General features: G+C 45.0%; 1 protein-coding gene across 1 annotated transcript in view; it reads left to right on the top strand.

Annotated features, from left to right (window-relative positions):
* Positions 1-13,090, top strand: part of NUP85 (nucleoporin 85) — a 977,524-nt gene that overhangs the window by 98,704 nt on the left and 865,730 nt on the right. Inside the window, exon 2 of the mRNA XM_069654821.1 lies at positions 5,373-5,466. Within this exon, the coding sequence (XP_069510922.1) occupies positions 5,373-5,466 (94 nt within the window). The remainder of the gene's footprint in view (positions 1-5,372; positions 5,467-13,090) is intronic.

Genomic DNA, 13,090 nt, shown 5'->3' with positions numbered 1-13,090 from the left:
GTGGGTTGTAATGCATAAAACAAATTAACTATTGAAACTGTGAAAAGTAAGTAATCTCATGGTGTTTGACATATCCCGGAGCCTCATGCTGGCTCACATAAGTAATAAGAGACCCATTCTTGAAGATAAAGTACTTAGTCCCCCCTAATTGCTGCATCTATTTTGTGCATTGCCACTACATACCGGATCCTGGACCACCATTCTTTAGTATCCGGGGGTAGTGAGGACTTCCAATTCTTTGCAATGACCATCTTTGTTGCAACTACAAAATGAGTTATCAGTTTAGACTGCTTTGCCCCCAACTTGTAATGACCCTGCAGATCTTAATCGCCTAATAATATCACCAGGTGGTCCGCTAACAATTCTAGTCTGGTAATTATTTATTTTAATCTGGGCTAGCACTTCCTTCCAAAACACCTGCGAGACAGGGCATGTCCACCTAGGTGCCCGTAGCATCAGAACATCAACACGTAGGGGGGGGTATGTGTTGTGGGGTTCATTTTATTTAAGCGTTCTTGGGTCAAATACCATTGTAGTAACAGCTTAACGCCATTCTCCTTGAGGTGAACCGATTTAGAGTATTTGCCTCTCCTAGTCCATATATTATACAGGCCAGTTCATCTATGGGTCTTCAGATTATCTTCCTCCCATTTGACCATGTATGTGTGGGATGAGTTGAACCTTTTAGAATTGAGAATTTTTATAAATGGATGATACTAGGCCTTTCATGGGGGTCCTCAAACTGGGTAGTGTCCCGTTTAACTTGAACCGCCAGCTTTGCCTTAATGAGCCAATGTAGTTGTTGGATATACTGTATCGGTCAGCTTCTAATACTAAAAAGGCCTGTTTGCATTGCTCAAATGATAGGGGTTGCTCATTATCAACGTAGTAGGCCGTCCTAGACAGTCCCCCTCTATTCATCGAGTAAGTTAGTGTCTTGTCCAGTGGGGGAATTCCTAATTAGTCCAGATTCCAGTGAGGGGGGGTTGGGAAAGTGGCTGTTCCGTATTGTTAAGTATTTCAATCAGGCGATACACCCTGGTTTCAGCCTAGTATGCAGCGCACAGCTGAACTGCTTATTTTATTATATATATATATAGGTTCAATATTTTGAGTGATATACCACTCATATCACACCCCTTCTCAAATACCCCAGGTCATGATGGACCAGGAATCAGACTGGTTGGTAAAGGTAATAGTTATTTATTTAAAATTCAAATCAAACATCTACTTTAATAGGGAGCAGCAATCACCAATGTGGTGACAATAACAGAAAAGAAGGTATGCAGTGCACTTAAATCCACTCTTTAGCAACACAAAATATAAAACGCCAGAGAAAAGAACACTTTTGGCTTGTTTGGAAAGATCGCACTTAAAAGTTAGTATTTCGCCCTGCAATACTCCTCAACCCCAAACTAAACAATTCTAAATAGATAGAAGGAAGCAGCAGGTAATTGGGAATAAGGACTAGAAATCAGAATTCGGATCCAACCTTCCCTCCCCAAACAAGAGAGAAAAACGGATTTGAAATTTTACAATTTAAAATGACATTCGAAATTGGCTGAGTTAAACAATGAAAATGTGCAAAAATCCTTAAATCAGTACACATTTCTATGGGAGCAACATTGGAAAGATACTAACAATCATGAGCTATAGTTTGAGCAAAAGTAAACACTTTGAATTTGAATGGAAAGTTGAAAATAACTTGGAATAAAAATCACACATGTAAAACTTTACAAAATGTGGATTTCCGCCTAAAATTAACCAAAGTGATTTCAAGTGCGGTTTTTGGGTTGGGGTGTAGCTATAGGTCTTGGGTATAATCCAGAGTTCTCTAGCTATTAAACTGAGGAAGATATGCAATGTTGAATGAGAGGCGTTTTTAGAAAAATCGGGTAGTGAAAACCAAAAAACTCAGTTTGGACAAGAAAATATTTACTATAATTTTACTCTAGACTAGAGCAGGCAGGCTAGAATACCAAAGAGGGACACAGTAAGCTCTTGAGTCGATTCATGACTCCAACCCCAGATCACCAGCGCCCGCTCCGGCGGAACCAGACCGACCACTCGAAAGAGGATTGATAGTTTAGGATTTACACAAGATAAAAATGACTAAAGAAATGGCGCTTAGCAAGATAAATCGAAGACTGAATGGCAATAAGGATTCTGACAAAGTTGCAAGTTAAGGCAAGGATAGGCTGGTTTAGAGATTGGGATGAGACAAGGAAAGGTATGCTACGGTTTTCTATGATTCCTATTAATACTTACAGTCCACTTTAATTTAGGATTTTGGACCGTCAAGGGTTCTGGTCATCACACGGATCGGGTCTAAACAAGGACAGCGGGGCAACTAGCGGAACAGGATCAGCTGGGCGGTTCTGGTCAGCGGACTGCACTGCAACTGGCCCTTCTGGTTACTGGATACTACAGATCAGTGGGATGGCAAGTTTGCAGCAAGCATGCATCTAGTAGCAGCAAGCCATGCTGGATGGATGCTTCCCTTGGAGTTTGGGGATTTTTAGAAAAGGGGTTCAGCAATGCATAGGGCTTGGCTTTACAATGAAATATGGAATCTGAATCAAACAGGATGAATAAATCAGGAACAGGACGCCACGCAGGAATTCAGGAAGAAAGTCAGGAATCTGTGTGTTCTCAGGTTCCCTTATTTATCATGCCAAATAACATCACTAAAGTATATGGCAGGGGCAGGCTTATTACCCACGCCCATAATGCTAGGATTGGGCAAGAGCATAGTTTCCGCCTTGCTCTCTGCTGATTGGATCACAGAAAAGGATGTCATATTTATGGGATGATTTTTACAATGTCTAGAAACCTCCCTTGGCTCCTAGAACTAAAATCTAATTTTACCACAAATACATATTTATGCAGTTATAACCTCTGAGAAAATCACATACACAGGTTACATATTTTGTGGGTCACATTTCAATCCAAACCCCAAGTCTGTGGGACCTGGTTTTGCCTTCCTGCTACATTTTGGCAATTTTAACCATGAAAGATTTGGCCTCAAATTTCCCAACTTTGTACACAGATGCGCATTTACCCCTGGTATGTTTGTACAAAATGTTATGTTTACAATATCAATGCTTTCCCCACAATCTGGGATTCTTTACAACTTCCTTACGCAGTAATTAGTTCTACCAAGTCTTCACAGAACGAGCATACAATTAGATTTAAAACTACACACTTTTCATATTTTTCCTCATTCTTGCTGCAAAGTTAAATGTCTTGAAGTTGAGTTACAAAATAGGCTTTTTTTAAACCAAAAGGATGTCTATTGTCACTTATCAGTTTCTTTTTTCTTTTCCCCAACTGCAAGCAAATGTCAATTCCTTTGAAGCAGGATGAGGGGCCTCTTTCTTGACTGAAGTTTCCTGCCCCTAACACTTGACAGGTGGGAGTGTTAGCCTGCTATTGTTACAGCCTGGAGCAAAGACAAATGTCTGATGTGACTTGGAAAGTCCCATTGTCCTGGGTATTCAAAGCCTCCAATCTAGCAATTAGCCTTTCTTGTGCCAGCAGTTTGAGGTGTCACCCTTTCTCAGGGCTAGCACTGGTAGAGCAAGTTTTTTTGTATATAGTTTACCTGGGTTTAGCTTTTATTTTCTCATTTAAAATATTGCCTGAAACCTAGGAATCAAAACAGTTTATAGGAGTACTTTTACCAGCAAGTAATATTTTTACATTTCTAAATGAGCATGTCTTTACACAACAATGTACTTTTAAATAGGCGATTTTGCTCTTCATTCAGGAAAAAGCACATTTTACTATTCCCTTAAATTTGGTTTTCATCTGCAGCAAATACATATTTTGTGCAGCTCTAGTTCTTGCCTTGAGTGCTGGAGGAGTTTGCAGCATGCATACATGTATCAGGCATCTGTTTAGAGTCTTTCTCTTACAGCCGATTCTTTAGATACACTTGTAAAGTTTTAGCCACGTTTCTCATGTAAAATGAAAAACAAAGCTCATGGTTGATTTTTCAAGGATACATTTGACAGGAGCTGTCATTCAAATGAGGCCCCGTTCCTCTCATGATGGATTCCTCTCATGATGGATTTAGCACCAAACATCACCTTGAAGGTTGAAAAGGTGACATTTTAAAGAGGCATTTTGGGTTTTAACAAAATAATGCTGCCTCTTTCACTTCACTTCACTCCATGTTTAATGTTGCAGAGCACACTGGCACATTCCTAAAGTGAGTACTCTGTTCCACCCCACCTGGAATTTGTGTGTGGCAGCGCGGTGCAGCCATTCTCTGATTGTTACAAAACACAGTTTAAAGATCTTGGCATGCACAGGAGTCAGTGCAGCCATCTTGTGCTGTTTCTTGCACTAATGCAGTGATGTTACATAGCACAGCTGAGTGGGTCAAAATATCCCACAGTTTTTGCGGGCTTCCTTATCCCAATGCCCGAATGTTGACTTGGTGGTTGGCACTCCATTTACATGATTTTTCACAGTTCTCGGGGAACAGCAACAGCATTCATCGAAAGGACCACCTAATGCAGATTATTCTATGGAAGCCCAGTGCTTAGTGTTATGTTGTGTGGCTTGGCTCTCCAGTACTGGGGCAATTTGTGCTGCATACAGGTGACTGCCCTCCCCTCTCTTTTGCTGCCAGCATTCTTCTAGCCACTCTTGTGAGCCTATTTCTGCAAACAAAGTTAAGTATATGCGACTGGAGCTCCTTAAGAGCAACTTTGGGGATCCAGATCGGCAATGCTTGGAAAATATATTATAGCCTCTCCAACAGTGTCATCTTGACCGCTGACATTTTGCCTAACCAAGAAATGTCCATCCTCCCCCATTTTGCCAAGTCCTGTTTGACCAACGTTACGTGGGTCGGGATATTAGCTGCGTACAATTGGTCATACCGGCCAGTCAAGAAGACACCCAGATACCCTTTAATTGTTGTATTGTGTATAGTGTTATATGTTTCCTAGACGTTGAGTATGGTGGATTTTGTATAATTGATCTTAAATCCAGAGACCTCCTGGAATCGGGAAACTATATTGGGAAGTGTTTCTGCTGTGTCCACCATCTAAATAAATAGGTCGTCTGCATATAATGCAATTTTGTAGTGGTGATATCCAGCCACCTCCAGTCCTTTTATACTCTCTTTGGAGCAAACCGCCCTCGCGAGAGTTTCCATAGCTAAGGCGAATAGGAGTCGGGATAACAGGCATTCTTGCTTACAGCCGCCATGTTACTAGCCTTCTCTGCTGCACATAAGATATTTTCTAATCCCATTTTCTAATCCCATAAATGATCTTTTTATCTTCTTTTTAAAGAGTTGTGTCTTTCCTTGGACATCTGAGATCTTTAACTTAATGTACCTCCTTGTTTTTCTGCAGCTGATTCCTGGAGTGGACTCTAATCGGAGGCGTCTAGGCTTTGACTGGGGCCCTGGAGAGCTTCTACTTTGTGAGACATGGTTTTCAAGTATAGGTGAGATTTTATTTATTTTATGTTTTACATTTGTAAAGCGCCCCAGCCCAGGGGCATCAGAGTGCTGTTAAGAGAACCAGTTTCACATATGTTGCATGATGCAAGGGGCAGTGGAGGGTGCGGGCAGGAATCTTCGTACTCAGTCCAGGACATTTCACTGTCGCAATTAGTCCTTGGGCGAAGAGCCCCGTTTTTAGAGCTTTACGGATTTGCCAGTTAGGACCTCTCTGCTCTTAGGCAGGGGGGGTACAGCATTCCAGTGTTTCCTTGCCATTGCCGGGAAACTTGAATCCCCTCCTCTATATTTCCTGGTGGTTGGAGGAGCAAAACGGTGGATATGGATGGTCCGTACTGGTGTGGAAGAGGATGGTCTCATAATTCTGCGACAAATATTCTGGGGCAGTGTTTGATATGCATTTATGCGTGATGCAAAGTGTCTTGAATATTATTCTTTCTCTGATTGGATGCCAGTGCACCTGTCTGACTGCTGACATTTTCGGTATGTTGAGTGCTGCTCGTAGGGCCTTTTTCTGGATTATCCACATTTTGTTGATATGTAGTTTTGAGGTCCCTGCAAATTGAAAGTTTTAGTAGTTTAGTCTTGCTCCTGTGATTGCTCTGGCGATGGTAAGGCAGTTTGTCGGTGTGAGGAATTGCCTGGCTGCATTTATTAGTTTTGCTGTATATGCCGCTGAGGAGGTAATCGCATTTACCTGTATGGAGAGGGATAATGAGGCCTCCAGATAGATACCCATGGTTTTAACGGATGGTGAGACTGGGATGTTAATACCATCTAATGTGAAGGCTGGGAATTGTGATTTGATTTTTATTCGCATAGCTGGAGACCCCACCAAAAGGAACTTCATCTGGTCTCGTCCTTGAGGCACAGGTGGTTCATAGCCTTCCAAGTTTGGATAGTGGAGTAAATTCTATTGATGGTAAGGGAGTATGTGTCATTGATGCCTGACAGCCGGAGGAGGATTTGAGTTTCATCTGCATTGCTGTTGTAAGCTATGCCGATGGAGTGTAGGAGGTCGAAGAGGAGTTTGATGAATGTTATAGAGTGAAGGGGAGAAACAAGAGCCTTGAGGACCTCAATGGGGATGGCCGGCGTTAGCAGTGTCCGAGAAGACTCTCATGGATCTGTCTCCAAGAACGATGCTACCCAGGTGTGGCTTCACAAGAGAAATAGGCTATAAAATGGTTGCAGAGGGTTTTGTGGTTCACCAGGTCAAAGGCAGTGGTCCAGGAGGAGTAGGAAGGGATGTCTTGCCTTTGTCTATGAAGGAATCAAGCTGTTTATTTAGATCCAGCAGTGCCGTTTCTGTCCATGACCTGGCCGAAAGCCTGATCGGCGCACCCCCAGGATGTGATTGGATTCTAGGAAGTTTTGTATTTGTTCGTAGGCTGACCTGCCCAGAATCTTTAGAAGGAATGGGATTGTTGTGATCTGACCGTAGTTGTTTGATGCGGTTGGGTCAAGTGAAGTTTTTTTCTCTAGTGGACGAACACAGGATTCTTTGAGTCCAGCTAGGACTTGGCTTGATGAGAAGGAAACATTAATACATCTTGTGATGAACGGGCCAAGAGAATCTGAGTAATCTTTGATCTTAGCAGGGCAGATGTCCCCTTTACATTTGGATGGTATGAGCTTTTTAAGTATGTTGGCCGTTTTTGTTTCGGACACTTCTCTGAAGTGGAATGGTGGTGACTCTTGCGGATGTGTGGGGTTGAAGTGGAAATGAGGGTCTGTTTCTTTTCTATTTTCAGTTGAAGAGAGGTGATTTTGGCTCAAATAGCATTCTGGATGTCTGTGCACCATGCCTTGGCTTTAGAAAGTGCGCTTGGTGGGGAAGATGGTGCTTTTAGTTCTCTGAGAATTCTAAAGATTTCTTGGGAATTGGAGCTGGCATTCGTTATTAGCTGCGATAATGGATTGTTTGTATTCCTTGGCAATTGATTTGAATGAAGTTTTGAGTTGGTCTGTTGGGTCTTTTCTCCAAGCTAATTCTCCAAACCAATTCTTGGTTTACCCCCGATTTTCAGGCCTTCAGCTAGAGGCCTGAAAATCGGGGGTAAACCAAGAATTGATGTGGTTGATGTTAGGCAGAAACCTGTGCAGTTCCCTTGGGGAACACTGCAAAAGATTTAAGACTACAGGTATAGCAGTAAACCCACTTGGTAGCAGTCTGCACCACCCAGATTTACTTGGTAGCTGTGGCTGAGCAGTCAGACTTCCCTCAAGAAGAGTTAGGCAGTATGTAAAGTATACACCCTAGGTACTCAAATACAATAGCACAAGCAAACACTGACCAGAGCTTGGTTTCAAAAGTATATAGTTATTTATTTATTAAACACACATAAGTTGAAATCACTCTAGCAAAATATAGTAAAAACACTTCAAACACAGTTATAATGAAAGCAGTTTCAACCCTTACTCCTATCTAGACAACTCTAGGTTAACACCACATAATTCGAACAGAGGTGAGTGCTTAACGTTAGATGACACTCTAGTAGGTTCAAGAAAGGGATAAAAGAAACAGAAATAGGTTAAACACACCACTCTAAGGTCCAGAACACTTGCAATAGGCTCAATGAAGTACAAAGTCACAGGTGAGCAAAAGTCACTAGGCAGGGCCCACTCTTAGAGTAGCCGGAGCGAAAATGTGCCCAAGATCACACTGTTAGTAGGGATTCAAAGTCTTGCACAGAGTTAGAAAGAGTTTAGAGTGGCTTAGAAAGTTTAGCCAGGGTGTCCCAGGCACTCCCAGGTTCGAAAGCCGGGGGCTAAAACTACCCCGTACAGTCGGTGGCAAGGGAAGCCAGGCGGAACACGGTACCTTAAGCGGAAAGGATCCTCCGGCGGTGGCAGTTGTTCCAGGCAGTGGCAGCAAGGCTCGACGTCGGTCAGGGGAGAAGAAGTTCTCGCTGAAGAGCAGAAGAAGAAGGTCGTTGCACTGCCCGGGAAGAAACCAGCCGCGGAGTCCTCCGGTTAAAGGGTTGTACCGACGTTCGCGGTTAGGGGTAAAAGTGTGGTATTCCGGTTGCCGGGGTGCTTGGCACGGGCAAGGCGGCCACGAGATACCTCGAGAAGCGGAAAGAAGGTGGAAACTGGTTGTCCCCACCAGTCAAGGGAAGGAGCCACTCCGTTAAGAGTTCTCCTCGGTCGTCGGGAAAAGTGGTGAGACGGTTCAGCAGGGCTCCACCGGGTGGTGTCGTCGAAGCAGGTCGGCTCAGCTCTTCCCTCGTCGGATTCTTGGTCCTGTGGCGACTTCTGAAGTTCCAGTCCCCAAAGCCCTGCTTTTATGCAGCAAACCCCCATTCACCCAGCCTAGCTGTCACTCAAACATGCTAAGTGGTGAGCCGGCCGGCTCACCACTTGGGCCAATCAGGACGGAGTGCGACTTGAGTTACCAAGGTAACTCAGTCCAGGGTGCCTAAATCCCCCTCCACCCCTCCTAAGTACCCCAGACAGAGTGGCACCACTTTGGAGGGCTTCTGTGGAGAAGCCCGCCAAAAGTGGAACAAAGGGCTCCACTTTGGGTCAGAGTTACAGAGGCGAACGCCAACGCCATTTTAGAATCAAGTTTTGGCAAAAAGTCCCAACCGGAGTTATAATAATAAATATATAAACCGGCGGTATGTTTAAGGCTACCGTAAATAAATAATTAAATGTGTTAGCCTAAAACAATGGGAAATCCCATAGGGAAATATTCGCGGTCGAATATAAAAAGTAGTTTCCACTGCCACCAGCCAAAACTCGATCAGGGGGGACGGAGACGTGCCCCCTCGACTAACAGACCCTGGGGCAATCGAATTGCCCCAGCCAGTACGTCCACAATATGATGGTTTGTACTGGTTCTGTTCAGGATTCAAGACTAGCAAAGTCTTTGGTGACTTTACATGCCCTAGGAGACAGTAGTCAGTCCCAGGGTATGGAGTCTATGTTGGGGAGTCCCTAGGACACCCCTGGGTCACGGCACAGAGGGTGCTGTGTAACCCACATCACAAAAATACATGAGGCCCTATGGAGTAAAAGACCCCATAGCCCATTCAACACAAGGTTTAACCAAGAAAACACACTTCAACAGGTCCAAGAGTGAGGGTAAAAGAGTCTCACTCTTGGCAGGAGAAAAAAAGAAACCCCAGAAATCCAGCAACGCTGCTGGGGGACTCACTAGGTAGGGAAATTCAGCCCAAACAGAGAATTCTCCCTAACAGTTGATTGGTTTCACTCTTCTAGGCACTATGGGGGCTACTAAATTAAGTGCATTGGTCGTAGTGCCTAAGTAGATGTTTGCTTGGGTGTTTGGGTCTGTTGAGCTGAGGTTCTTTGGTAGGAACAGTGTGAGAAGAGGCAAGATGGATAGAGATTTTGCAGATTCTGCTTGAGCTGTTCGGAGGCAGGGCTTGGGTGGCTGCTCTTTCTTCAGCATGAGGGCTAATGTTACAATGTGGTGGTCAGACCAAGGGCTGGGTAGGTTGGGTGAGCTGGAAATCTGACAATTCAGATCCTCTACCCAATCAAGGGTTCTACCCTTAATGTGGATTGGGGCTGAGACCCGATATTTGAATCCCAGATCGGCGAGAGCGCTGGCGACTGATGAAGCAGTGAGATCTGCGGTCTCATTAAGGTCTAGATTGAGGTCACCAAGTATTATGGCACTAGAGGCGGATTTCAGGTTTTCACCTACTGAAGCTGAGGTCTTCCTCGAAGGAAGCCACATGGCCTGGTGGTCAGTAGATTATGTAGATAGTCTATCGGGGAGGTGGTGATAGTTACCTTACCTAGTGTTATTGGCCTGTCTGATGTTGAGGGAGTCTCTGTGGATGAGTGTGACACCTCTTCTTTGTGAGTCCTCTATCATTTCTGAGTATGGTATAGGCAGCAGGGAGTGCTTGTGACAGCACTGGGCCTAAAGCTTGATGGAGCCAGGTTTCAGTTATGGCTAGTAGGTCGAGGTTTTGAGTGGTGATCAGGTGACGTATGTCCAGGGTATGGGCTGGTAGCGATCTTGCATTGATGAGTGCTCCCTTAAGGAGGGGTGGGCTTCCGTCAGTTTGAGGGGATAGATGATTGTGAGGAGAAGGGGGTATGATCTTTCTAGTGTGGCAATTGGGTGTATGACTAGGGGTGTCCATGTGGGTTGCTTTCTGTGTGGAAGGGTTCTGAAGTCCGGTGCGATTGTTGGATGACTGGTTACACTGGCTGGGTGCGTTCTTAAGACTGTAGACTCTAGGTGTGGGAGTTTAGGCATGTGTGGGATGCTTTCCCTGGTACTTGGAGGGCTCAATGAGGGGAGTCTGCTGTTCCAACGAGATCTTGTGTCTAAGTGGGTATTTCTCATTTGGATGGTGGCAGGTAGGTTGTGTGGGCTTGAATCAGGGAGTCTCGCCCTTAGTTTTATGTTCCTCATAGGGATGTGGGCTGGGTTTCTGGTGGGGTGCAAGAGGATGCTGCTTGGCGAGGCTGGCAGTGCTGAATTGGCTAGTATGTAGCCTGCTATTGACTATGTACGGTTGCCTATTTTCTGCATTCGTACAGGGGCAATAGTATGATGCTGTGGCTCTATCCTGGGGGTAGCTGGGTGAGTTGGTAAATGGGTGAAGTAGGGGTTATTTTTTACCGGCTCGAGTGGCAGTGCGGACTGGCCTCATTCTAGTCATCGGAATAGGGTGCCTGTGGCTGGGGATAGTTGTGCAGGAAGGGTGAACTCTGCATGTTGGGTGAGCTTCGGCGCTTGTGGCAGGCAATGGATATGCTGAGGTCTGTTCGTAGGAGTGTTGCATTGGCAGGGGTTGGAGGCGCATCTATTTTGCTGGTACTAGAGGATTTATGCTGTTGTGTGAACACCGCATGTAGGTGCAATTAGGCCTAGGTCTGGGATGGATGGGGATCTTGATCACATGTTTCGTGTGCCCCAGGGATGGATTATGTTGCAAGATGAGTTATTTCGGATCAGCTTGGTTACAGTGTCGCTTGAGTCTGTTGTCGAGCTGCATGGACCTGTATGCGCATGCCAGGCTAGTACAGCCGGTAGGAAGGAGGTTGGCGAGGGGTATGCAGAAACTACATTGCAGTGCAAGGTAACAAAGCGACGCGGACCAGAGCCAAGTGTATATACATATACATGAGGCTTACCTTCCGTGTGTAATGGCACCCTGGATGTTACAATGGTCATTGACCGCATCGATATGCAGCCGAGAGCTGCAGAGAGGTCTGTAGGCAGCTTTGTGTCTTGGCCTTTGGACAAGTCCAGCTGCACCATCCAGCTTCGGGTGGGGCCTAGCCTTGAACTCCAGCTGGCCAATGATGCACCTTGGTGTGCTTCTGGTGTCGTATGCAGTGCGACGCACACTTCTATGTCGGCCATTTTAGGAGGGGTAGTCTCCATTTGTGTTAGGGTTCCGTAGCTATTTATGCCCAACCACTGGCTCCCTGAAGAATGAAACTACATTTTTTGGTATGAGTCACAATGTAGCCACTTACAAAAGGTGTAAACGCAGGCAAGTGTAAGGAAGGCATGGTATCTTCAGTAAGACAGACCCAAGTGACCACAGTTCAAAGGTGTTTATTGAAGGTTCACAAGGGTGTGATAAACACCTATCTAAGCCTAATCTACAGATGGGAGCAAGCTATTAGCATCAAATAATAATAATGCAGTCCTAGTGCCGTTTTGGCAAAATAAAATGGCCTATACTAAAAGAAACAAATGCCAATCCTTATCGCTAATTACAAATAGTGTGGTGTAGTGTTCATGAAAAAGAAGTGTTCACAAGATGATATATCAGGATGTTCGGGCAGTCTGCCTCCCTTCCCCACGTTTTCAGCACAGGGCAAGGCGGTTCACTCGAGCAAAGCACACTCTGGCTTCTACGGCACAAGGATAAAGTTCCATTACGAGCATCAGGACTTTGTGTCCAAGTCTCTTTACTTCTTAGGTCTCTTGATTCAGAGGGCCTGATGTACAAAAACAGGATACAAAGTTATTTTCTTCTTACAAGTATTCAATGCGGGTGCTTCCCCCCACGATCCCCCTCAGCCGAGCACAGATCCCCTTTTTACAATGTTAAGAGAATTTTCTTTCTCGGGTGACTCGCGGTTCAAACTCGATCCCCCTTAGTCGGGCTCAGATCCTTCTTCTTACCCAATACCCAATTAGTTTCCCTCAGTCATGCTGGGACCAATTTCAGCTCACATTAAACTATCGAAGACTTTCAAATGTGCCCAGGATTTAGCTTGACCCGTTACAGGACCACTTCGATCTCAAAATTCCCTTTTCAACAGTTGGCATCAGTTGGATACCTAACAGACTAACGGATGAGCACCCACGTGGTGCCGGACCACTCTTGTCTACGGTATCATTCTTGGCCTCCCGAATTCAGTCACTCCTTTGGTTTTCTATTATATTCGCGTTGCTTGTCACATACGTTTCACACATTGTTCTCTTTAGCTTTCTTCATACAATGTTGCCGGCTGATTTGGTATCTGTCTCTCTGACCCCCTGGGTGTGCTCTCTTTACTGGCGCGGCTTTGTTGTAGGAGCCAAGGACAGTACCACGGCAGCAAATGCTCCTCCCCACATTGGTTATCGACGTGGGAGAGCCCCGGGTACCTCCGACA

Source organism: Ambystoma mexicanum, chromosome 3q (genome assembly GCF_040938575.1).
Source record: "Ambystoma mexicanum isolate Mex_15411 chromosome 3q, UKY_AmexF1_1, whole genome shotgun sequence".
NCBI classification, from domain to species: Eukaryota; Metazoa; Chordata; class Amphibia; order Caudata; family Ambystomatidae; genus Ambystoma; species Ambystoma mexicanum.
This window is presented reverse-complemented; position numbering and strand designations above follow the sequence as displayed.